Raw genomic sequence first — 24816 nt, 5'->3', positions numbered from 1 at the left:
AAGCTCCATGCACACTAGCTTTTACTTTTATTCTCTCTACATGTAATGTATAAAAACTAATAAAACGTGAACGCTCCTAAACACTACTAAAACACCACTATTTACCAGTGTTGTTTTATCCAGCATTTTTTCCAGCATTTTTAGAGCTTAACAAAAAACCGCTAGTGAGCATGGAGCCTAAATAATAACATGTTCTTAGATTTTTACTCCAGGCGTATATAATGAGTTTGGCAATTCTAGAGATATGCTTAAATAATGCATTACAATTTAACTAGACCTGTTAGATTTTAGTTGACTTAAATACGTTTAAAACTAAATTCAGATGACTAAAATATGACTAAAACTAGTTTTAATCATAGTCACAAGACTGACTAAAACCAGATCGAAATTCAATGTCAAAATTAACACCGGTGAAGTGCTTCATAGATTGATGGAGCTATGTAAGTACCTGTAATAACAATAATAGTTGGTAGCATGAATATGCAGTTTTTTGTGCTTTCTTAGAGTGTTTTTGTGCTACATGCATAGGACATGAATGGGCTGCCGTACGCAGGACAAACCTGCTAAAGAAGCTCCTCCCCTTTTTTCAAGCCGTGAGGTTTGCGTGTTTTGGCGTGCATGAAAAACTAGCCTTCTGCCCGCGTTTGGGAAGCCATTAATAATGAATGACAGCACAAGTGTGATGCGTGTTTTGCAAATGTGCACAAAAATTCATGGAACACAAAGCTTGATATACAGCAGGGGTGTCCAACTGCTGGCCCACGGAGGCCTCTGATGTGGCCCACAAACTCCTGCTCTGGGATGGTGCACCAAAACTGAATGCAGGAGAGTGGACCACACCTGTAGGATATAATAGAAATCTATGGCTCAGTGCAGCTAACCTTCAGGAAAGCGACAGGTGGACTGTTCTGCACCCGCAGTGCGGGTAAACTGCGGCACAGGAGTGTGAAAGCAGACTTAGGCCCCTTTCACATAATCGATCTAATCGGGTCTGCTTGTCTGTTTTTCAGGCAGACCTAATTAGACCGTTCATTCATCTCTATGGTGGACTGGTGTCTGTTTACACTATACCTCTCAACGTTTCGAGATGGGAACGAGGGACGCCTATTAGCAAAACTATGTAGGCATAGGACACACCCCCTTAAAAGGAGAGTGAAACAAAAGAAATATTAGTTAAACCCACAAGTGCTATTTTTTACCACTACTATCCCTTTATACTGACTTTTAAAAGGTTTTTGGGGGTTTTATTTTTACAAATGCAGCAATTTAGAAATTGGATGAAAGGTTTCACACTGTGAAACACTTTTTGAAAGATAAATAATGCATTTTATATACAACTATATAGATCAGGGCAAACAAGGGAAAAATGAGGGGGGAACAAGGGACAAGAGGGATTTTTTTTCCAAATCGGGGACAGTTGGAAGCTATGGTTCATAGTAAGGTGGTTCACACAGATGCGATGCGCATGGATTGTGTTTTAAGTGCCATTATGAAAAGGGTTCTATACGAGGTTGCTGCGGTGTGTTCCAGACTCACAAATGATAGTGTGGCATACAGGGATAGGTGCTCACATAGGATTGCTACTGACAGGAGTTTTTGCATTGAAGTCTATGGGAGGCGGTTTTGCATTGAAAAAGAAAAAAAAGTAAATTATTTTAGGTAATACCAATAAAAGACAAAAAAAATAAAGACAGAAATGAAAACATTTGCCCTACAGGAAAACTTTATATTAAGCGATAATGCTCAAATCACAATGTTCTCATAGGAATAAAGACCTTTATTTTAAGCCATTGGACTGTAAGGTTTAAATAATCAAAATAACTCAAAGAAAAAAAAAATCTTCTCCTGGTATATTAGATCTGTATACTGAGGCTGCAGGCTGTATTCACAAAGCTTACACACCAGGACATAGCACCTTTAAGGACAATCATCAGTTATTTTTGTCTGTGTACCAGAAGGTTTGAAAAACAAACAAAAAAAAAAATCTTCTAGAGTGCGAGTTCTGAGCCTGCAGGCCGAATTAAAAAACGGAGACGTGGCCCCTTTCAGAAAAATTGTCAGTTTAAAAAAAAAAATGTCTACTGGGATGTCATCACCTGCCCCAATGTAAGGCAGCTCTGCCAGAGTCCCTTCAGTTGCTACTTGTACGTGGTACAGTGCAGATGTGTTTTTTTTTTCCTCTGGCGAGTTTTGCTTGCAGTTTCATTGGTTCAGATTGGATTTGAAACAAATTTTACTGCACTTTTATTCTTGTACAGGTTAAAGCGTGTTTCATTATTCTTCATAATGAGACTATTTAAACATAAAATGGTTGTTTCTCAGAAAAGCACCAAAGAAGAACCAACCATAGGAAAGCCCCCTATGGAAGGAGGTATCATTGACCAGCCTGCAGATATCCCAACCAAGAAGACCACCAGAATAAAGAGGGCTCGGGATTTTCTGCGTGGCTGCTTCAGAGCCATTGCTGGATATTTAGGTTCTGGCTGTAAAGTTGATGGCCGGCACCCCAAGACAAAAGACTGGACTTGTATGTATTGTGGATATTGATAGATGTAAGATAACTGAAAACCTTTCATTGGATTCTTTTTTCCATTGATGACAGCTGACATTCCCATTGGTACACATGTATAGGGATGCCATGCATGCATGTGAAGTTCACATTGCGACTCCACCAAGAAAAAAAAAGTATGAATATCTATAAAACATTGATAACAACATAGGAAAACCAGACATAAATATTCCTACTACATTAGTCACTTGTTTTCTCTCCCTGCCAATGCAAACATGTCAGCTGTTGTTAAGCAGGTGTATGTCCCCCCCATAGTGGGTGACCTGTCTCCTGTCTGATCTCAGGGATGATAAATGACACTTTCTGGGCAAAACTGTCAGTTAACAAAGCCTCTGCTTAGGTGGTCTGATGAGTCACAAACCCCTGCCACAATGCAGAGCCAGGCTGGTGACACCACAACGTCCTGTCGCAACGTCCGTTGTGACCCGCCCACTCTTTTTTAATTATGGAAGTGCATCATCACATCACTGAAAATACTTGTTGCCGGCTTCCCGAGTCATTTAATTGTAGTGGCTCTGCATGACAGCCAGGCAACCAGCATTTTTATATGAAGGCCAACTATAGTTGTCCCTGTTTCCCTGTCATGTTATTTATTGTCACTGGCACTGGAGTTTTCAATTCAACACGGCAGGCCTGCCCCAGTGAGCGAGAATGAGTCTTATATCCACATGGAGACTCCGCCAGCATGTGACATTCACATGGAGACTCCGCCAGCATGTGACATTCACATGGAGACTCCGCCAGCATGTGACATTCACATGGAGACTCCGACAGCATGTGACATTCACATGGAGACTCCGACAGCATGTGACGTTTGCATTGAGATTCCACCAGAATGTTTCATTTGCATGGAGACTCCTCCAGAATGTGATGTTCACATGGAGACTCCGCCAGAATGTGATGTTCACATGGAGACTCTGCCGGAATGTGATGTTCACATGGAGACTCTGCCGGAATGTGATGTTCACATGGAGACTCCGCCAGAATGTGACGTTTACATGAAGACTTCACCAGAATGTGACGTTTACATTGAGACTTCACCAGAATGTGACGTTTACATTGAGACTCCGCCAGAATGTGATGTTCAAATGGAGACCCCGCCAGAATGTGACGTTCAAATGGAGACCCCGCCAGAATGTGATGTTCAAATGGAGACCCCGCCAGAATGTGACGTTCAAATGGAGACCCCGCCAGAATGTGACGTTCATATGGAGACCCCACCAGAATGTGATGTTCACAATGAGACTTCGCCAGAATGTGACGTTCACAATGAGATTTCGCCAGAACGTGACGTTCACATGGAGACTCCTCCAGCATGTGACATTCACATGTAGACTCCACCACATGTGATGTTCACATTGAGACTTTGCCAGAATGTGACGTTCACATTGAGACTTCGCCAACATGTGATGTTCCTGTTGAGACCCCACCAGAATGTTGCGTTCACATTGAGAGCTGACCAGAATGTGACATTCACATTGAAACTCCACAAGAATGTAGCATTCATGTTAAGACTCTACCAAAATGCCAGGGGAACATCTCCAGCAAAGATGGGTGCAAGGATACAAGAAAGAAAAGGCAAATAATGGTGGTAGGGGATTCAATTATTAGAGGTACAGAGAGGACAATCCTGTCACAAAGACCGTGATCGCTGAACAGTATGTTGTTTACCAGGCGCTCGGGTTCGGGACATTGAAGATTGGATGGGCAGAATGTTCAACTGTTTACCAGGCGCTCGAGTTCGGGACATTGAAGATTGGATGGGCAGAATGTTCAATTGTTTACCAGGCGCTCGAGTTCGGGACATTGCAGATCGGATGGACAGATTGTTGAATGGAGCTGGGGAGGACCCAGCTGTCATGGTACATATTGGTATCAACAACAAAGTTAGAGGAAGATGGAGCGCCCTACAAAAATATTTCAGGGACTTGGGAACTATATTGAAGAAAAGTACCTCCAAGGCAGTACTTTCATAAATACAGCCTGCACCTCGAGCCACACCAGTGAGGCACCACAACATTAGACAGCTTAACAAGTGGCTGAAGAACTGGTGCAGGGAGGAAGGGTTTGAGTTCATGGAGAACTGGGCTGACTTTTTGGTTACCAGTTCTACAGCAGGGACGGAGTGCACTTAAATGGCCAGGGTGCATCTTTATTGGGAGTGAAGATGGCCAAAAAGTCGGAAGAAATTTTAAACTAGGTAGAGAAGAAGAGGAGGATCTCCGTATCAAGCCATCATCACCGGAAAGTCCCCTATGTCATTGATCTATTGAAGGATTCTAACCAGCACCTGTCTCCAGGTGAGCAATAACATCAGCTCTCTTCACCCACTGGAGTGCCACAATGTCTTTTTTCCAGGTGTGCGTTGGACCGGCTATAAGGGGAGGTTGGAGGCCAGTAGTCTTTTTTGCAGGCTTGTGTTGGAATAGCTATAAGGGGAAGCATGGAGACATGGATGGATGGGGGGAGTTTGCTTTGAATATTAAAAATGAATTAAATAGCGTTTTTGGTTTGTGGTGCCCAGATGCAGTGTAGTTCCACTTTAAGTCCATGGTGACTGGCATTTTTATAATTCAGTGTTTCCCGTACTCCTTTCATTTGTGTACAACCACCATATCATTTGAGCCTTCTGTACAGTTAAAGGGCCAGTCCACCCAAAAGTGATATTTTAGTTACAAGTGGAGTCTATTGGCCTTAGTCACCCACTGGCTTCTTATGTCTCCCGTAGTGTTATTACCTTGCAATAGTTTCTTGCTCTGTTTCCACTTCTGCTGAATTCATCATCCAATAAAATGAATCACACATCCATACCTCCCAGCTTTTTTAGATAAGAACGAGGGACACATATTAGCGAATGTTCGTAGTCATAGGACACCGCCCACCACGCCCCCTTATAGGAGAATTATACAAAAAAAAAATGATTAGTTATACCCACAACCCGCTACTATTCCTTTATATGCAACAATTTAGATATTGGATGAAAGGTTTAACACTTTTTGAAAGATAAATAGTGCATTTTATCCACAACTATATAGATCAGACCAAAAGAGGGACAAAGAGGAGGAAGGAGGGACAGAGGGACTTTGTTCCAATTGGGGGACATTCCCTCAAAATCAGGGATAGTAAGGAGGTATGGTTTACATCCAGCTGCCTCCAATCCGATCCACTAAAAGAAAACAGAAGGACATCCCCTTCCATCTGGGCTGATCGGATCAGGGGGTCCGTAGAGTAGAGGGGGCTGTGTCTGTGTCTGCTCTGCATGTGCAGAGTGGACATGGACCTGTCATTCTTCTGCTCAGCTCATTGTGGCCCACGACCAATTACCAAGTTGCTTCACCACTTGACGATCGCCCCATGGCAGATGTATTGCTACAGGGCAGTTCCGCTGTGCAAAATCAATAAATATATGTGATTTTGCTACTCTGGGTAGGGATCACGTGCGCACGTCACCCTGCCCACACTGCTATTGGCTCCTGAGGATGTCAATCACCGGGTCCCAGCTGGGATTTGGTGATCATCGGTGAAGCTGAAAGGGGAGAGATCTGTATGTAAACAACACAGGTCCATCTCCTGTCAGCAGGGACATGCTGCTTTCTATTTCTCTGCACAGCTGAGAGATACAAAGCAGTATGTCTCCCTAGTAAAACACAACACAGCACACAGTCTAATCACTCCCTAAAGCAGGCCATACATGGGTTGAACTCCGAACAATTTTTTGATTGAAAATTGAAAACAATGTTCTGTAATCCGATGGTGCCACCAATTATTTCGAAATTCGGTCGTTTTTCACGAATTTTCCAGCATGCCAATCATTCTTAGATCCGATTTTTGAACGAAAAATTGTTGGAAAATCAACTCATGTATGGCCAGCCTAACACACAGTCAACCCTTTGATCGCCCCTCATGTTAACCCCTTCCTGCTCAATGTCATTAGTACAGTGTCAGTGCTTTTTATTAGCACTGATCACTCTATTGGTGTCACTGGGGATGTCAGTGACACCAAGCCAGTTCCCCCCCAGTGTCAGAATGCTCGCCGCAGTCCCACTATAAGTTGCTGATCGCCGACATCACTAGTATAAAAAAAATAATTTCAGTATAAATACCACCATTTGTAGACACTATAACGTTCACATAAACAATTAATATACACTTACTGGGATATTTTTTACAGCAAAGACATGAAGCAGAATACATTTTGGCCTAAATTTATGAAGAAATTTTTATTTTTTTTTCATTTTTATATTTTTTTAAATATTTTTGTTTACAGACATGACCAAATACCACTGAAAGAAAGCTCTATTTGTGGGGGAAAAATGATATAGTTTTCATTGACATACAGAGTTGCATGACTGCGCAATTGTCAGTTAAAGTAACGCAGCGCCGGATTGCAAAAAATGGGCTCGTCAGGAAGGGGGGGGGGTAAATCTAAGTGGTTAAGTGGCCCTCGCTCTTCAAAGGTTGGGCAGCCCTGATATACAGTATGTACTAACACACTTCACAAATCAGGAAGAGCACACAGGGCTGAGGGAACTCCTTGTTCTGCCTGCTTCCTCACAGGGCTGTACGAACTGCAGTGTGTATCTATGCGCCACCCAGTGGACACAGGACAGAATCCTTCTGGTCCCTTCTACATGTCAGCGGTCGCTGCCTCTAGTGGTTGCCGGCGGTATTGTCACGTGTCCGGTCACTTCCTGCTTCTGAGGCTCAGGGTGGGACAGCGGAAGTGTCTGCACAGCATCGCCTACCTGGAGCCTCTCCTCTCCGTACACCGTCATCATGCCGGTAAGTGATCGGGAGGGGGGAGCAGTCATTGGTGGCCACCTCTCCTATGTCGGTGGCGGCTGCAGGGAGCACAGTACTGGCGGGGACGTATCATCCAGCCAGGAAGTGCGAGGCCCAGGGAAGATCCAATCGCTATTACTGATCGGATTGTGTATGATCTGCTCCGTGTACCCCCCACTGACACCCTGCATTCCCCTTCATGTGTCACACCCTATACATGTATATGACATGACGTGATCTCTAATGTCATAGCTGTGATAGAAGCGCATGTAATGGATTCTCTGCCCAATAGGTCATCTCTCAGGATCTGCTTACAGAGCAGCCCCAGGCTGGTGCCAGGTGGGGGGCTAGGTGCCGGATGGCGCAATCTGTCAGGTCAGATGGGCGGCAAGGTGTCGGATGGGGGACAAGGTGTCAGCTTGGCAGTTAGGTGTCGGATGGGGGACAAGGTGTCAGCTTGGCGGTTAGGTGTCGGATGGGGGACAAGGTGTCAGCTTGGTGGCAAGGTGTCGGATGGGCGGCAAGGTGTCGGATGGGGGACAAGGTGTCGGATGGGGGACAAGGTGTCAGCTTGGCGGCAAGGTGTCGGATGGGCGGCAAGGTGTCGGATGGGGGACAAGGTGTCGGATGGGGGACAAGGTGTCGGATGGGGGACAAGGTGTCAGCTTGGCGGCAAGGTGTCGGATGGGGGACAAGGTGTCGGATGGGGGACAAGGTGTCGGATGGGGGACAAGGTGTCAGCTTGGCGGCAAGGTGTCGGATGCGGGACGAGGTGTCAGCTGGGCGACAAGGTGTCAGCTTGGCGGAAAGGTGTTGGATGGGGGGGGGCAAGGTGTCAGCTTGGCGGCAAGGTGTCGGATGGGGGACAAGGTGTCGGATGGGGGACAAGGTGTCAGCTTGGCGGAAAGGTGTTGGATGGGGGGGCAAGGTGTCAGCTTGGCGGCAAGGTGTCGGATGGGGGGGCAAGGTGTCAGCTTGGCGGCAAGGTGTCGGATGGGGGACAAGGTGTCAGCTTGGCGGCAAGGTATCAGATGGGGGACAAGGTGTCAGCCTGGTGGCTAGGCATCAGATGGACGGTAAGGTGCAAGCTGTTAGGTCAGATGGGCTACAAGGTGCCGGATGGTGCAAGGTGTTAGGTCGGATGGGCGACAAGATGTTGGATGGCGCAAGGTGTCAGATCGGCGGCTAGGTGTCGGATGGGTGGCAAGGTGTCAGGTCAGATGGGTGACAAGGTGTCGGATGGCACAAGGTGTCAGGTCAGATGGGTGACAAGGTGTCGGATGGCACAAGGTGTCGGATGACACAAGGTGTCAGGTCAGATGGGAGACAAGGTGTCGGATGGCACAAGGTGTCAGATGGGGGACAAGGTGTCAGCCTGGTGGCTAGGTGTCAGATGGGTGGCAAGGTGTTGGATGGTGCAAGGTGTTAGGTCAAATGGGTGACAAGGTATCGGATGGGCAGTAAGGTGTTGGACGGCGCGAGGTGTCAGGTCAGATGGGCGACAAGGTGTCAGATGGCGCAAGGTGTCAGGTCAGATGGGCGACAAGGTGTTGGATGGGCAGCAAGGTGTCGGACGGCGCGAGGTGTCAGGTCAGATGGGCGACAAGGTGTTGGATGGGAAGTCTCCAGCAGCAGCAGGAATGTGTCTGCAGAAGATATGCACTCCCATCACTAGCCATAGAGATTAAGCAGCATTCAGGCCACATCATGCTGTGTCTGCCTACAGAGGGAGCCATTCTATAGAGACACACACAGGAAGCCTCCTTGGGCTCATTTACAGCTCCTTTGAAATGCAATCCAGATTGCTTTTCAGAGGTGTTGGACATGCAGTGAGGTGATATGGTCGTGGTGTGTCTCTGGCACGGCCCCATAGAACTGCATTTGTCATGTTTGGCAGAAGCACTGCCTGCTGAATGCAACATGCTGTGTAACCACTTGCCTACCGGCACTTTTACCCCCTTCCTGCCCAGGCCAATTTTCAGCTTTCAGCGCTGTCGCACTTTGAATGACAATTGCGCGGTCATGCAACACTGTACCCATATGAAACTTTTAGAATTTGTATGGAACAGAGCTTTCTTTTGGCGGTATTTAATTACCACTGGGGTTTTTATTTTTTGCTTAACAAATGAAAAAGACCAAAAATTTGGGGGGGGGGAAGTTTTTTTTAGTTTCTGTTATAAAGTTTTGTAAATAAGTGATTTTTCTTCTTCACTGACGAGGCTGCGATAATGGGCACTGTTAGGCAGCACTGATGTACATTGATGGGCGCAAACAGCCAGCACTAATGGGCACTATTGGCTGCACTGATGGGGCTACATTGATCATCAGGGCCCTGAAGATCAGTGTAGACGACTCCTTGAGAAATGCCGCTTACTGGCTCTCCTGTCAGCGTGAGGAGAGGATTGCCATTAAACTGCATTTTCTATTTACATTGTGATCAGCTGTGATTGGACACAGCTGATCACATGGTAAAGGGTGGCTCTGATTGGCCTTTTATGTGGACACACCAGCAGCTGTGTCCAAAGGACACAGAGATCACAGATTGCGTACAGTGTGCGTCCCAGGGGGCCATGGACACCCTCCCAGAACTAGCCAACCACACTGTAGCCATCTTTTGGATATAGCGCAGCCGGGAACTGGTTAAAGCGGAGCTAACCCCCATCGATTTAACAGTTTCAATACAGTTGTATCCCTGGCATGCCAGGCATGGATGGAGAGATCTGCAGTATTGTAGCCAGAACCTGCAGCTGTCGGTGTACTTGAACAGCGGCTGCATCTGATTGGCTGCAGGTGCTGTTTGGCTAATAGTTTTCCTTCCAGCTCCTTTCACAAGTCAATTGAAAAATCGACTTTTGTGGAGTCAGGTGGTGGCAACAGGTCCACTCATGGTGCAAATTTCAGCCGATGCAGCAGGAGTCATCAGAAATTCAGTGTATGTATGGTCGGCTTTAGTGGTCACAGAGCTGGCAGAAAAAGGAACCTGATGTGTCAGGCAGGAAATGAGTCTCAGTGTCTCAGCCTTCTGCTTCGTCTTCTTCAAATATAGTATCCACTCTTTTCTCAGCAAGCGTGATCTCCGATACTAATCTGTTTCGTCCTCCAGACAATTCCAGCAGAAAGCCATTAGACCAGGTATCACATACAAGTCTCAGAATTTGTCAGTATACGATTGATACCGCGTGATGTACACAACATGCCTATGACTTTGTGTACATTTTACATTTTATTAAGATTGGGACACAGACAATTATTAGGAGAAAAAAAAAACGGAATCTTGTGTGTGCATAAGTATTCACCCCCTTTGCTATGAAACTCCTACACAAGATGTGGTCAAACCAATTAGTCTCATAATTAGATGAAAACATCAGGGCCACCTGTGTAATCAGAATGGGCACTGATAGGCAACACTGATGAGTTGGCACTTATATGCAACAATGATGGGCACTGATAGGCGGCACTGATGAGCTGGCACTGCTGGGCACTGACTGGCGGCACTGCTGGGCACTGACTGGTGGCACTGCTGGGTGGCACTGCTGGGCACTGGTGATCAGTGCACTGATCATCGGTGCTGATCCATCTTCTGACAATTGCCGGTTATCAGCAGCACTTTCCTCACCCTGTGACAACGTGAGGAAAGTGCAGCCGATAACCGGCAACTGCATTTACCGGTGATCTGCTGTGTCATTGGACACGGCTGATCACGTGGTAAAAGGCCGCTGTGATTGGCCTTTTACCACATCACGTGATCAGCTGTGTCCGTAGGAGATCGCCGGGTGCGCGCCTTCTGGGAGGAGGTCATATGATGCCCTCCCAGAACTGGCCGGCTGCCATCAAGCCGTCATTCAGCTATCTGCGGTCGGCAAGTGGTCAAGTAAGGTCTGGAGTTTTTAAAAACAAAAGAGGCTTTATGGCGACTTAAACATTTAATATTTTTAACACTGCGCCGTTTATCTCCTCCTCCCCTCCCTGCCTGTCTCCAGCACCGCACCCAGGGACTAGCAGGGGGAGAGAGACCTTGCAGTGTAATGAGCACCAATTGGCTGCTCGTCAAGAAAGGGGAGTGTCGGGCTTATCCTTTATCCATTTCACTGCCAGAGCTGGTTCTGTGTTTTTTGGACACATTTAAAAAATCATTTAAGGCCTGAAAATGACACAAAACCCTCAACAGGATATATTTTCTGAAATCAGAGACCCTAGGGAATAAAATATCGGTAGTTTAAATTTTTAATGTAACACAAAATTATCACAAAGATCTAGGAAATGCAAAATTTCAGTAAAAAAAATGCACTTAATTTTAAGGCATAAAAAGCAATAAACAATTTTTTGTATAATATAAAAGATGAGGTTGCAGAGAGTATCTAATGAATGTGAATGTCAGTGTCTTAACATTTGCAATTTGCTGCAGCACTATTTCTAAAGTAGTTCTTGCATTACTTTTTCTGCAGCTTTGTTGCGATTTCACATACTTAGAATATAATGGAAATCGCACTGCAAATTGCAAGCAAATTGAAAATCTTCACAAGTAGCAATAAAGTCTTTGGAAATCGCACCTGAAACCACGCTGAAATTGCACACAAATCGTGCAATTTTAAATTACAGCGGTGCGACTAGGGTGTTAAAGCAACATGATGAAAATGAAAAAAAGTAAAAGAATGCTTTTACAACACTTTTTGGGTGCTTTTGAGTATTGAGGGTGTGTATACTGAAGCGTTTACAGGGCTATGTAGCTTAAGCTGCAATTTACACATGGCTGAGTGACTCCTTGCAGTGACTCATTATTTATCAGACAGCTCAGTCCAGTGCTCAGTGCAGTTTTTTTAACTACCTGTTAGGGATCCGGGTATGACCAGAAATGTGTGGACTGACACAGGGAAACATAGACTTCAGGTATAGTGTGAATAAGACAATTTATTAAGACTAAACAAAACATAGACACAGTGCAAGACTAAACAACAACACAGTGCAAACCAACCAACCCAAACCTCCAACAGATAACAATAGAAACAATACTAAGCGTAGTCGGGCAGGCCGGGTCGGTAGCAAACGGGCAGGCAGGGCACAAGGAGCAGGCGGAAGAGTAGTCAGGAATAGCCGAGGTCAGGACAGGCGGAGTTCATGCAGAGTCAGGGAGCGAAGCAGAATCTGAATCAGGCAGAAAGCAGACAGGATGCAGGTACAGGGGCCCATGGGAAACATACACCAAGGCCCTGATCACATTCCTGGCCATTCCTTAAATACACCTGTTGTAATCAGCTTCAGGTGATGGCTCATTGCAGGAGTGAGCCTCTGGTTGCTGAGAGCACCCGCCGGCCAGCCCTGGTACTGCAGCCCGCAAGGCAGGTGAGTCCCACCACCACTGGCAAGTCCATTCCTGACACTACCCCATAGTGCTATGGTATAGTATATAAAAATGTAAAACCTATATACTTTAAAAAGAAACAAAATAAAATATATTTCACAGTAAATTGGCTGTACAATCTCCTTTAAATCTACAAACAACTATGTAGAGCTAGTGAACAAAAGAAATGCAGCTCTAATTATAATGCCTATAAATGTCAAATAAAAATCCGTAAAAGTCCTCAAGTAAATAAGCAAGTTGCTGGAGAAGATTCTGATGTCATAAGCCGTCACCATACACCCGAAAAAATGAGCCCCTTACTGGACATTTAGACTGTTCAATACCAGTCAATATGCGCAGTGTAATAAGGAATCAGTATGGCAGGTAATCTTCAATAGAAATTCTCTACCAAATATAGGATGGTTCCTCCTCTTTAAAGATCTCCAAAACTTGAAGAAACTCCCATCCGATAATCGAATAAAGAACAAAAGCAACTCATGGAGCAGTAATTCATTAACATTTAGACAAATTTATTAAAAGATCCATGTACATCAAGAATTAAAATAACCAGCATTGAATATGAATTGTTTCAAACCAAAAATATGGCCGCCGCCCCTCCAGAACGTGGTGACGTCACACGCCAAAGCTCCATCCAACGTGTTTCGTCATCAGAAAGACGTCAGGGGCGTTTATATATGTAGAGCTAGTGCCTAGGTGATTTAACGCTGATGTTTAGGCACAATTTGTATTGCATAGTTACATTGTTCTAGTTTAGACCAACGTTAGTATGCCTATTTCATTCCTGACCAATCTTGTGGAAGCCACAAATCACTATAGTTGCCGCTACTACAGTGCTAGCAGTTATATTTCTGGGTCAATTGCCAAATGGCTGCGATTTTGCATAGTAGCTACAGGCGGTCATTCACTTGGAACTGTCGCTATTCCTGAAAAGCTTTGCATTTGTTTCTGATTTGATTGAGCTAGGTGGAGATTGTGGCGTCACTCCACTTCATCTAACCAGAGGACATCTTGAGGGGTATTTACTTAAACTGGTGTACTCCGAATCTGGTGCAGCTGTGCATGGTAGCCAATCAGCTTCTAACTTCACCTTGTTCAGTTAAGCTTTGACAATAAAACCTGGAAGCTGATTGGTTTCTGTACAGAACTGTACCAGATTTTGTAAATGTTCTCTGAATGGCGGCAGTGAAGAGAGTGCGACACATTGTGGTTACTATGCAGAAGGGCAACCACTTGGCACTGGACCTGGACTATATCTGCTAGCACTGTAGTAGTGGCCCCAGTGGTTACTATGCAGAAGGGCAGCTGCTTGGCATTGGACCTGGACTATATCTGCTAGCACTGTAGTAGCACCCCCAGTGGTTACTATGCAGAAGGGCAACCACTTGGCACTGGACCTGGACTATATCTGATAGCACTGTAGTAGCGCCCCCTGTGGTTACTATGCAGAAGGGCAGCTGCTTGGCATTGGACCTGGACTATATCTGCTAGCACTGTAGTAGCACCCCCAGTGGTTACTATGCAGAAGGGCAACCACTTGGCACTGGACCTGGACTATATCTGATAGCACTGTAGTAGCGCCCCCTGTGGTTACTATGCAGAAGGGAAGCTGCTTGGCATTGGACCTGGCAGACTGCTGCTGTCACTGTACTAGCAGCCACTTCTACAGTGAGTTACAGCCTCCACAAGATCAGTCAGGTATGAGATATGCATGACCTCTATGATGAAGCCCCCCAGTGGGTGGGGAGAAAGGCATCAGGGGCGTGGCTTAGGAGACTCATCAAGGATGAGGCCATTCACATTCCCCATCTGTTGCGCTAGTGGAGTGCAGTGTTTCTCATCCCCTTATAAGATATGCATACCTACATTGGTCCAGTTTGCAATTTTAAAAAATCCTATCTAAACTTCAGCTTTATTGTAAATGGAATGGATTGTTTAAGAAAGTCTTCACATGTATAGTTGTTGGCAAATCTAAATGAGATTGTACATCAAGATTGTAACCTGCACGGCCAGTTTTGGGGGCATTGTTCTCGCGTTCCGAAAGCCCTGCGCTGTAAACTACTGCACCAGAAAAAACTGGGCACTTTGGAGACTTTTGGACCCGTGCATAGCATGTACTCACATTAAATAAATACAATTCAAGTTAAAAAAAAGGGTACTAATTGATGGGTTCTTCTTAAATGTTTATATAATTTCTGTTACAGGCTTACCATTCCACATTAATGGAATCTGACACCAAGCTAACAGGAAACATGGCATTGCTGCCAATTAGAAGCCAGTTTAAAGGACCTGCCCCTAGAGAAAGTAAGTATTCAAAGGCATTTCAAAGGTTTCCTTCACATTCCTGCTCCACTACTGTTTCAAGTCTCGACTCGCTTACTACATACATAAATGATTTCCACATAGGTGGGATAGACTGTGCTTCTATTTTATGCATGTGTTTGCTGTTGTTTTTTTTAGCCGTGTGATTGTTAGTTTGGCTTCTATTGGCTCTTATTGTGGAAAATAATATCATCTGTGCAAATAAAAACTGTTGTTCCATTGTGAATTGAATCATGTATATAATAATGAATATTATAATAATTTACAGAAGGGTGTTAATCCTAACTACATAGAAAGTCCTGTATAATATATCTCCCGATTCCTTTTAGTTTCATTGAAAATTTTGTATAATGTACTGTATCTCCGATTCTTGCTAGCCACATAGAAAGTTCTCTATGTCATATCACTGATTCTTGCTAGCTACATAGAAAGTTCTCTGTGTCATATCTCTGATTCTTGCTAGCCACATAGAAAGTTCTCTATGTCATATCACTGAATCTTGCTAGCTACATAGAAAGTTCTCTGTCATATCACTGAATCTTGCTAGCTACATAGAAAGTTCTCTGTGTCATATCTCTGATTCTTGCTAGCCACATAGAAAGTTCTCTGTCATATCACTGATTCTTGCTAGCCACATAGAAAGTTCTCTGTGTCATATCTCTGAATCTTGCTAGCTACATAGAAAGTTCTCTGTGTCATATCTCTGATTCTTGCTAGCCACATAGAAAGTTCTCTGTCATATCACTGATTCTTGCTAGCTATATAGAAAGTTCTCCTGTGTCATATGTCTGATTCTTGCTAGCTATATAGAAAGTTCTCTTGTGTCATATCTCTGATTCTTGCTAGCTATATAGAAAGTTCTCGTGTCATATCTCTGATTCTTGCTAGCTACATAGAAAGTTCTATATAATATATCTCAGAATCCTGCTAACTACATAGAAAGTTCTGCATAATATATCTCTGGATCCTGCTAGCTAAGTAGAGTGTTCTGTGTATGTACCTCTGAGTCCTGGTATCTACCAGACAAGTTTTGTATCATATAGCTAAGAACTATGGTAGTGGATGTTTTGTATGTATCAAACTTTGATTTTACATCATAAAAGATGTTTTTAATACCAATCATTGAAAATGGCACACATCCTTATGCTTTGATCTCATGACTTTGTATGAGTTTTTTTTTTTTTTTTTTTAAATTAAAGATTCTGTTTTAGTCATTTAATAATACTCTGTTTTTTATTTTAGCCAAAGACACTGATATAATTGATGAAGCTATTTATTATTTCAAGGCAAATGTTTTCTTCAAAAATTATGAAATTAAGGTAAGGTATTTAAATGCAAGTTTTGTCGTACCATTTCCAGAAATGTGTTGGATTATCTTTTCATTATCTATGGAGTTTGGTGGACCAGGGTCAGTTCACCTTACTTGCTGGCTATTCAGAATCCCACCTTTGGACTCTACCTACTCCTCAATATGGGTGCTCTCTTGTGTTTCCAATAATCCCTTTTGTAGCCTTCCTAATGAATAAAAGACAGTGGGATCCACTCGTAGGTGTAAGGCTGTTGTGCAGATCTGGAAACTTGAGCACTGGGGATAAAGTAGTATTAAACCCTCAGCATTTTTTAGTTTCCCACATTGAGTACAATACATATACATTCCCCAGTAAACTATTTAACATTCTTACCCTAGCACTTGCAGTTTATACCTTTTAAAGTGTTACTAAACCCAGAACCCTGCATTTGCTATATCTGGTCACCCACATGTACACAGAACATGGACGTGCAATTATTTTAGTAAATATAAACTGCTAAATACCTTTTCTCATCATCAAGTCTTATGACTTCTATCAGTGTCCAGCAGAGCACTGTTAAAGATTGTAGGAGTTTTCTTTCTGCTCTAGGAGGATGCAGAACCCCTGACCTCTGTCTGGACAGTGCTGATTGGTCCTGTGCTGATCACATGCACTCTCCCAAGAAAAAAACCTCTCTAGCAATACATACCAAACTAAGATTGTGCGGAGTGACTCCACACGATGTGTCTTATCAGGAGATAAGAGGGGGCATTGAAAGAAGGGGAGGATCAGAGAAGTTAGGATCAAACAGCGTGTTTACATAATGCAGAAGATTAACTCCTTTGGTTCAACAGTTCAAAAAGAATGCTTTATTGCATATAGAAACTAATTGTACTTTGTGGGTTTAGTAACACTTTAATGCTACTGGTTCCTGCTTTCCCAGTCTTGCTTTCCTGAACTTCCAGTCTTTTCAGGAAAGAGTTTACAGTGGACAGTACAGTCTCCAGCTAATCTGTAAAACTGGCCATACAATATACAATTTTCTTGTTCATTTTCCTTTAGATTTACCTTCAACTATATAGTGCTAGAGCCTGCCTGATTGCATACAAATTGGAAATGTTTATGCTTGATCTCATATTTGGTTTGGTAAATCTAAATGAAAATTGTACAAGAAAATTGAATAATGTATGACCAACCTAAGTTTGCAAAAGAAAGGAGTAGGAAAGGGCCTTGTCACCTAAGGCTACCAGGCTGTGTGTTTCTATTGATGTACACAGTATAGGGAATCGACTCTACTCCCTGCATGCAGGGGTGGTTTCATAGGATGCAGCAAGTAAAAAGAGCCACCCTGAAACAGCATACCAGAGGCAGACGTCATGGCATCAGCTAAAACTGGAACAAGGGCAAGGATTAAAAGCTAAAGAATCTTCATATTCAGTAGCTGATTAAATCAACTGCTGAAAGTGCTTAAAAAACCTGAGGGTTCAATATCGCATATAACGGGAGTTGATTTAGCTCTTCACTTTCGCTCTGCTGGGACACTAGTTCCTGCTCCTGTCCAGTATTGATGTTGTCCTTGATAAATGTAGGAGGGACTTTGAGAGTCAGGCTTCCCAGTGCTATATAATCGGCAGATCTATGCATTGTCTTCTGAGCCAGACAACATATCCAGCCTGCAGACCAAAGCTGATACTGGCCAGTGCTCACCCATCTATTCACATCTATCACTTTACATGACATGTTATTATTATTATTATTATTATACAGTATTTATAAAGCGCCAATGGTTCGCTCAGCGCTGTACATTACTATGTTCAATGTGTTCACAAAATATTTCATGTGTTTATCTCAGTCACTAATATGCCTTCTATATCCATGTTCTGACTTTTATTGTTTTGCAGAATGAAGCCGACCGCACATTAATATATATAACTCTGTACATTTCTGAATGCTTAAAAAAGTTGCAAAAGGTGAGAAATATATACCAACACAAATCATTTTAGTGCAGTATTTTTGTACTCAATGTTGTCATCGTCTTTAACCACTTCAAGTCTGGAAACTCTTACCCCCCCTTCCTGTCCAGGCCAATTTTCAGCTTTCAGTGCTATCACACTTTGAAGGACAATTGCGCAGTCATGCAACACTGTACCCATATGAATTTTTTAGCATTTTTTTGGGACAGATAACATTTTATTTTGGTGGTATTTATTCACCACTGGGATTTTTATTTTTTTTGCTATATAAATGAAAAAGTCCAAACATTTTGAAAAAAAGCATTTTTCTTAAAACCTTTTGCAAATAAATAATCTTTCTTCATAAATCTTGGACAAAATGTATTCAGCTATCTTTTTAGTAAAAAAAAAATAACCCAAATTAGTGTATAACCAAAAATTATAATTTTTCAAAACATTTTTTACTTATTTGTTTTTTTTTTTTTTGTTTTGTTTTTTTAACATACTGTCACCCTAGCAGTACACTGTCACCATAGTGACACTGTACCACCTGTGGGGGGGTGATGAAATTTTTTTTTTTTTTTACACTGATTGCTTTTACACCCATAAAGGATGTAAAAGCAATAATTTCTCCTCTCTGACTGCATTCTTGCAGCCATTGAGAAATGCTGTGTGGGCTGTGATTGGTCACAGCTTGTCACATGGTTGTTGTGAATAGCCTTGTATCATGTGACCTCTCTGATCATTCACAGATTTTAGAAGTGACATCTTGCTTACTACTATTCATGTGATCACTGATTGGCCAATCAGTGATCACATGATATGGACCTCGCATAGAGGTCTTGTACAGCGATTGGTGTTCCGCTGTGTTCTCTGGACACAGCAGGCACCGGATCGCGGTGCCGAGTCCTCCCTGGGAAACGCGGACAGCTTAAAAATGCGGGCGCCGTTTATGAACGGCAACCCGCTCCTGCACAGCTCCCATCCGCCCATTTATGTACATGGGCTGGACGGAAGTGGCTAAACATTATCATGGTTAAGTACTAACTAGCATGTATCTTAAGACATTTATTCGACGTTTCCTTTAGAAAACGAGTACAGGCTGCAACTCACTAGCCATATGTTTTTTTTTTCTTTTGGAAACAGTGCACTTCTAAAGGCCAAGGAGAAAAGGAAATGTACACCCTGGGAATTACAAATTTCCCTATCCCTGGAGAACCAGGGTTCCCCCTTAATGCCATGTACATAAAGCCTTCCAACAAGCAGGAAGATGGTAAGACTGTGCTCCTGGTGATATTTTTGGTATTCGAGCTTGTAGAATGTAAGGAAATTCCTTTGTAATAAAGATTGCTGCAACTGATTGACAAGTAATAAAACTGAACTCTGGGATTAAAAAAAAAAAATACCCTTGCAGTGCCCATCCCCCCGAAAGGGTTAAATTCTCATTAAGTCCAGAGGTAGAGGAAAAAGATATAATGGTTACCTTATTCCTAGCTCTGGCAGACTTGCAGTGCTCTTCACTACTCTCCAACAGGTTGTGGGGGGCACTTATCGTTCTCATTTACAATGCAGGACTGCTGGTCCTGCATTGTACATGATGATGTCATAGATGTCACAGATCAGGGGTTATCGAAGGGAAGAGGTCAGTCACAGACCGTGGGGGAAGCTTGCTGGAGAGATTAGTAAGGTAAGTGGGGATTTAGATTTATAGGAAGTAAATTACTTAAAATATTAAATAATGTAAATATAAGTCTTGGCAGCTAGCACTTAGGGTATTGGCAACAGTCCCAAATTTAAATGTTAAAAGTATTCGTGCAGTGCTATAAACGCATGTAACATATTATAAATGCATATGATATCAACGTGTTAGTAAATAAAAGAAAAGTGCAATAATGGTGTAAACTGAGTATTTCACTCCATCAGTACTACCCAGCTGTAAAAAGTTCATACAATACCTTATGAATATTAATAATGTCCTTTGTGGAAGGATATCAACTCAAAGAGTGCCTGTATTGGCACGTGTTGTTATTCGTGGTGAACAGATGTGCAGAAATTCGTGAATCGGAATCCACCCTTGGGACGGATGTACACTCACTAGACCAAAAGTATTAGTGCGGATGGGTTAGTAACATCACACATCTGGGGGCGCAGCGGTGTGCTGGCAGCTACGGGTCAAGTCATCCAGCTCCATCCATCCAAAATACCATATATCCTTCTGAAAATGATAGTTTCTGAGCTGTCAAAAAATGTCAGCCACCCCAATTTATAACTAGCCTTTGCAGTAAGGTGCACATGGAAGGGCTTAGCACATCACAAACAACAGAAAATTTCCAGCACACTTACCAGCTAGCTTTCAAAAAAACCAAATTGACCCTGTCTAACAATTCACATAAAACAGAGTGTTTGCCGTTGCATCCATTTACAAATCTATGTGGAAGCCACAGTGCCTCGCCAAGGCTCCCATGCATACTGTGGTCCTAACTCTATGTTTTTGAGAGTCTCCATGTTGGAGCACATGGAGCATTGGATAAATTTAGGGCAGGTTTGCCTGGAGGAAGCTCACTCCCCCTTAAAGGCACAGGGACATATTAGATGCTCAGCAAGGCATCCAATGTGTCCCCATGCTAAATCCAGCGAACAAGTTATACAAAAACAGTAAGGTGCACATGGAAGGGTTTTGCACATCTCAAACAAAAAATTTCCCAGCACACTTACCAGCAAGCCTGCCCCTGACTGTCATTGTGATTTAGTGCCTTTAATACTTTGAGCCACTGACCTGGAACAACTGTGCACTTCACTAATTCTGAAATTGTGTGCACTGTGCCTCAGTTCAGTGACTGACAAGGTCATCAAGACAGATGCAGGCATTTTTTTTTTTTTTTTTTAATATTCGTCCGCAATGGCAGCCTGTACATTTCTCAGTAATTAAATGTGAAATTGTGAGCCACACAAATTGTACGGTAAAGTAATAGCACAATGGAGAATATCTGGCAGCATCAGTATTTATAAATAATGGTCCTTATATTTCAGCATGTTGGAACGAAGAACAGTCATGCTTATAGTAACTAACCATCCTCCAACTGAATGACACAGAACCTGGCTGCAGTGGGGCAGCGCAGGCAGTTTTTATTTCAGACTTTTGATAAGTAAGGAATTTATAAAATGATCTACAATACCCAAATCTTTAGTCATATCATTATCAAAGGAATCTATTATAAAAGATTTCCTATGTGATTTGCAGAGAACGTTTGGTGGACATAGGTCCATCTGTATTTTACAGCCTTCAAGCGTGCTCCCTGTGTGTATTGGGGCAGCTGATGAAGGAATCTTGATTGAATTGTAATGTCACGGGAAAGTCTTGTTTGTAATTGAAATCTCTCTATTGTGTGGTTTACTGATTAGCGAATTTTGTTTGACTTTAAAGCCAGCCATAGACAAATCAAGATTCGGCAGGTTCCGGCCAAGATTCCGTCTATGATTCTGATTGTACCCAAGTTGATACATCGATTGGCTTGGGTACAACAAGCCTGTTGGATTTTTAGCATGCAATTACTGCTCATGGCTATAGTTGCTAGAAGTAATCGTATTCTGCTGGCCGAGAAAGCTTCCCGTCTTCAAATCCTCCTATCATCAGGCTACATAGGTATGTGTGGACAGAGAGGGCAGTCTGATGATTTCGGAGTAGACCAAGGGAATTCCTTTAGATGCTAGGAGGGTGTAGCGACAAGTGTATTCAAAAGCCGTCAATGAGGTCAGTGAGCCTTTGTCCCAGAGAAGTGATATGATCCAGTGCCAAAGTTGGGCGTACCAAAAGAATTCTGAAGAGGGCACCTTGAAGCGGCTTTATAGGGTTGCCCAGGGTAAGAAAGACCCCTTCTCCACCAGAGAATACACCATACCGAGTTTATGCAAAATCCACCAAAAAAAGGAAGTCCCGGTAGGAAAATAGGATGACCCGTAATGGGGAGTAAGGGAAATTATGGAGCAAGCTATTTTACAGAGTATTTAACAGAATCCCATATTTTCAGGTGTGCTTTAATAAGGGCCTAAGGGTGAGTGGGTGAGAGTGCATGGAATCTTTCAATTATGTTGTATTCTGATGCTCTGTATAATGAAAAACCGATAGAATGAATATTCTTTGAAAATGATAGCTGACTGCTTAAAAAATAGACAGCTGAATCTCCAGCAAACATTCACTGTGCAAATTGCATTAGGTACTTCATTTGGCTCCACTACAAAAATATATGTGTGAAAGAAGTGTACATGCAGTTTTCAATGTAATTGTGATTTTTGCTGTATCCGTTCGGTAGCTAAATATACGTCCATCCTAGGGTGGTCTGCTCAATGGCTTGTGAAATTCATACTGCTTTTATTTTAACACCAATCCAAACATGCACAAAAGTGTATTGGAGAATAAAGTATTTTTCATGCCACTATAATACACACCAGCTTGTACATTTTAATGTGGTCTTCTTGTTCTCTCTTCCTCCAGAGGTGATGCGGGCCTATTTGCAGCAGCTGAGGCAGGAGACAGGACTGAGGCTGTGCGAGAAGGTGTTTGACCCTCAGACAGACAAGCCCAGCAAGGTAAACCAACTAGTTCTACTCTGCAGTAGTTTTGTAGTTCTATACCAGTGCAGGTGTTTATTAGAACACAATATATACCTTCGATCCAACAGTTCCGATGCTCATAAAGTCCCTTAATGGCGCTGGCATCTTCTGCCTGCCATTTTCTGGGTGCCGGTCTTCAGCCAATTTGATTGACCGGCACTGGATGCCATCACTCCCGTACATGTGCAGGACTGCAGTCATGCCGGCACACAGACAGTATGCTGGAATGTAAACTGAGCTGCGCATGTACAGCTCCATTTACATTCTAAAGAAGATAGCGAATAGGCTGGTAAGTATATTTTATTGAAGAATGGACTTTGTATGTCTCTTCTGTAATAAAGACCCTGTCGTTTTTGCATTTTTTAACTTCTGTTTTTGGTGAACCTGCATTTCCTGAAGAAGTATATTTTAGTGTTTATTCTACATTAAACCATAAGTTCATAGTATATATGTTTGTTAACACAGGTAATATGCCAGTTCTAATTGATTCTCTCTTGAGAAGAGGAGATTAAGGGGGGATATGATCAACATGTATAAATACATCAGTGGTTCATATAGTGAACTCGGTGTAGAGTTATTCACCTTGAGGTCATCACAGAGGGGCACCCTTTACGTCTGGAGGAAAAGAAATGTAATCTCCAAACACGGAAAGGTTTCTTCACAGTGAGAGCTGTGACAATGTGGAATAGACTCCCTCAAGAGTTGGTTCTGGCCAGCTCAGTGGATTGCTTCAAAAAAGTCCTGGATTGTTTCTTAGATACACAGAATATAACTGGTTACTAACATTTATAGGTAAAGTTGATCCAGGGAATATTCGATTACCTCTCGGGGGATCAGGGAGGAATTTTTTCCCCTTAATTGGATTTTGCTTTGCTGGTTTTTTTTGTCTTCCTCTGGATTAACTGTGGGTATACGATTATAACTTTTTTTATTTTATTTTAATGGTTGAACTGGATAGACGTTTGTATTTTTTCAGCCAGACTAACTATGTAGCTATGTAATTGGTAATTGACTACATGGCTCAGCATGTCTAGTCCTGAATGTCTTTGTATGGAAATTCTTATGATTGTTCTGCTTTCTTTGTCTTAGTGGTGGATGTGCTTTGTGAAGAAACAGTTCATGAACAAATCCCTGTCTGGTCCTGGGCAGTAAACGTATGTGAGGAGCGGAGCAGTGTAACTGTGTTCAGACTGAGCTAAAAAGTTCCATTTTGAAATGATCTTTTATACTGTTGTAATATAAATGACCACAACCAAACCAAGAAAAAATTATGGTGTGTGGAGGAATAATACATGTTAAGCTGGAGCTTAATAAAAGTGATAAATTGTTTCTGGATTAAATTTTGTTTGGTGGGTTTGTGCTTTGCTTGTAACTCCACTGGCTGGAGAAATTATCGTTACACATCTTCTCCTGTATGCTAATAAATAACATGTTATCCTGACACTGTTTGGTCTCTTGAGAAATAGTCCATCTGATGGCTGGCGATAAAGGCTTCTGTGTGAATACTATAGAGTGTTAAAAAAAAAAAATTACAGGAATAAGAGCCATTCCATCATGATTCTTCCATTGATGTCAGTGAAGTTGACATCTAAAGCCCAACTCCAGATACATCTTAGATCATTTGATTTCTAACTACCAGTTGACACACTAAAGTCTATACTGAATGGTAGAGGGAGGATCAGAATTTCAGCTCCATGTTTGTAGATAGTTACAAATTGTAAACAACTAGGTTTTTAATATGTTGATATACAGAGATACGATTATTTACAACATGTTCATTCTTTTAATGAACATTTGGTTTAAAAAAAAAACATTAACCACTTGCCTACCGGGCACTTATACCCTCTTCCTGCCCAGGCCAATTTTCATCTTTCAGCGCTGTCGCACTTTGAATGACAATTGCTCAGTCATGCAACGCTGTACCCATATGAAATT

General features: G+C 42.7%; 1 protein-coding gene across 1 annotated transcript; it reads left to right on the top strand.

Annotated features, from left to right (window-relative positions):
* Positions 1-7205: 7205 nt before the first annotated feature.
* Positions 7206-24322, top strand: ARPC3 (actin related protein 2/3 complex subunit 3). Its single transcript, XM_089676638.1, has 7 exons — positions 7206-7351; positions 14912-15011; positions 16272-16348; positions 18220-18288; positions 19417-19543; positions 22763-22857; positions 23971-24322. Exons 1-7 carry the CDS (start codon positions 7346-7348, stop codon positions 24031-24033), a joined length of 537 nt encoding a protein of 178 aa, XP_089532764.1. The 5' UTR covers positions 7206-7345; the 3' UTR covers positions 24034-24322.
* Positions 24323-24816: the final 494 nt, after the last annotated feature.

The sequence above is a fragment of the Staurois parvus genome, unplaced genomic scaffold (assembly GCF_062004578.1).
Source record: "Staurois parvus isolate SC_StPar_1 unplaced genomic scaffold, SC_StPar_1.0 ptg000014l, whole genome shotgun sequence".
Classification (NCBI taxonomy): domain Eukaryota; kingdom Metazoa; phylum Chordata; class Amphibia; order Anura; family Ranidae; genus Staurois; species Staurois parvus.
The sequence above is the reverse complement of the archived record's forward strand: the minus strand, read 5'-3'. Positions and strand labels throughout refer to the sequence as shown.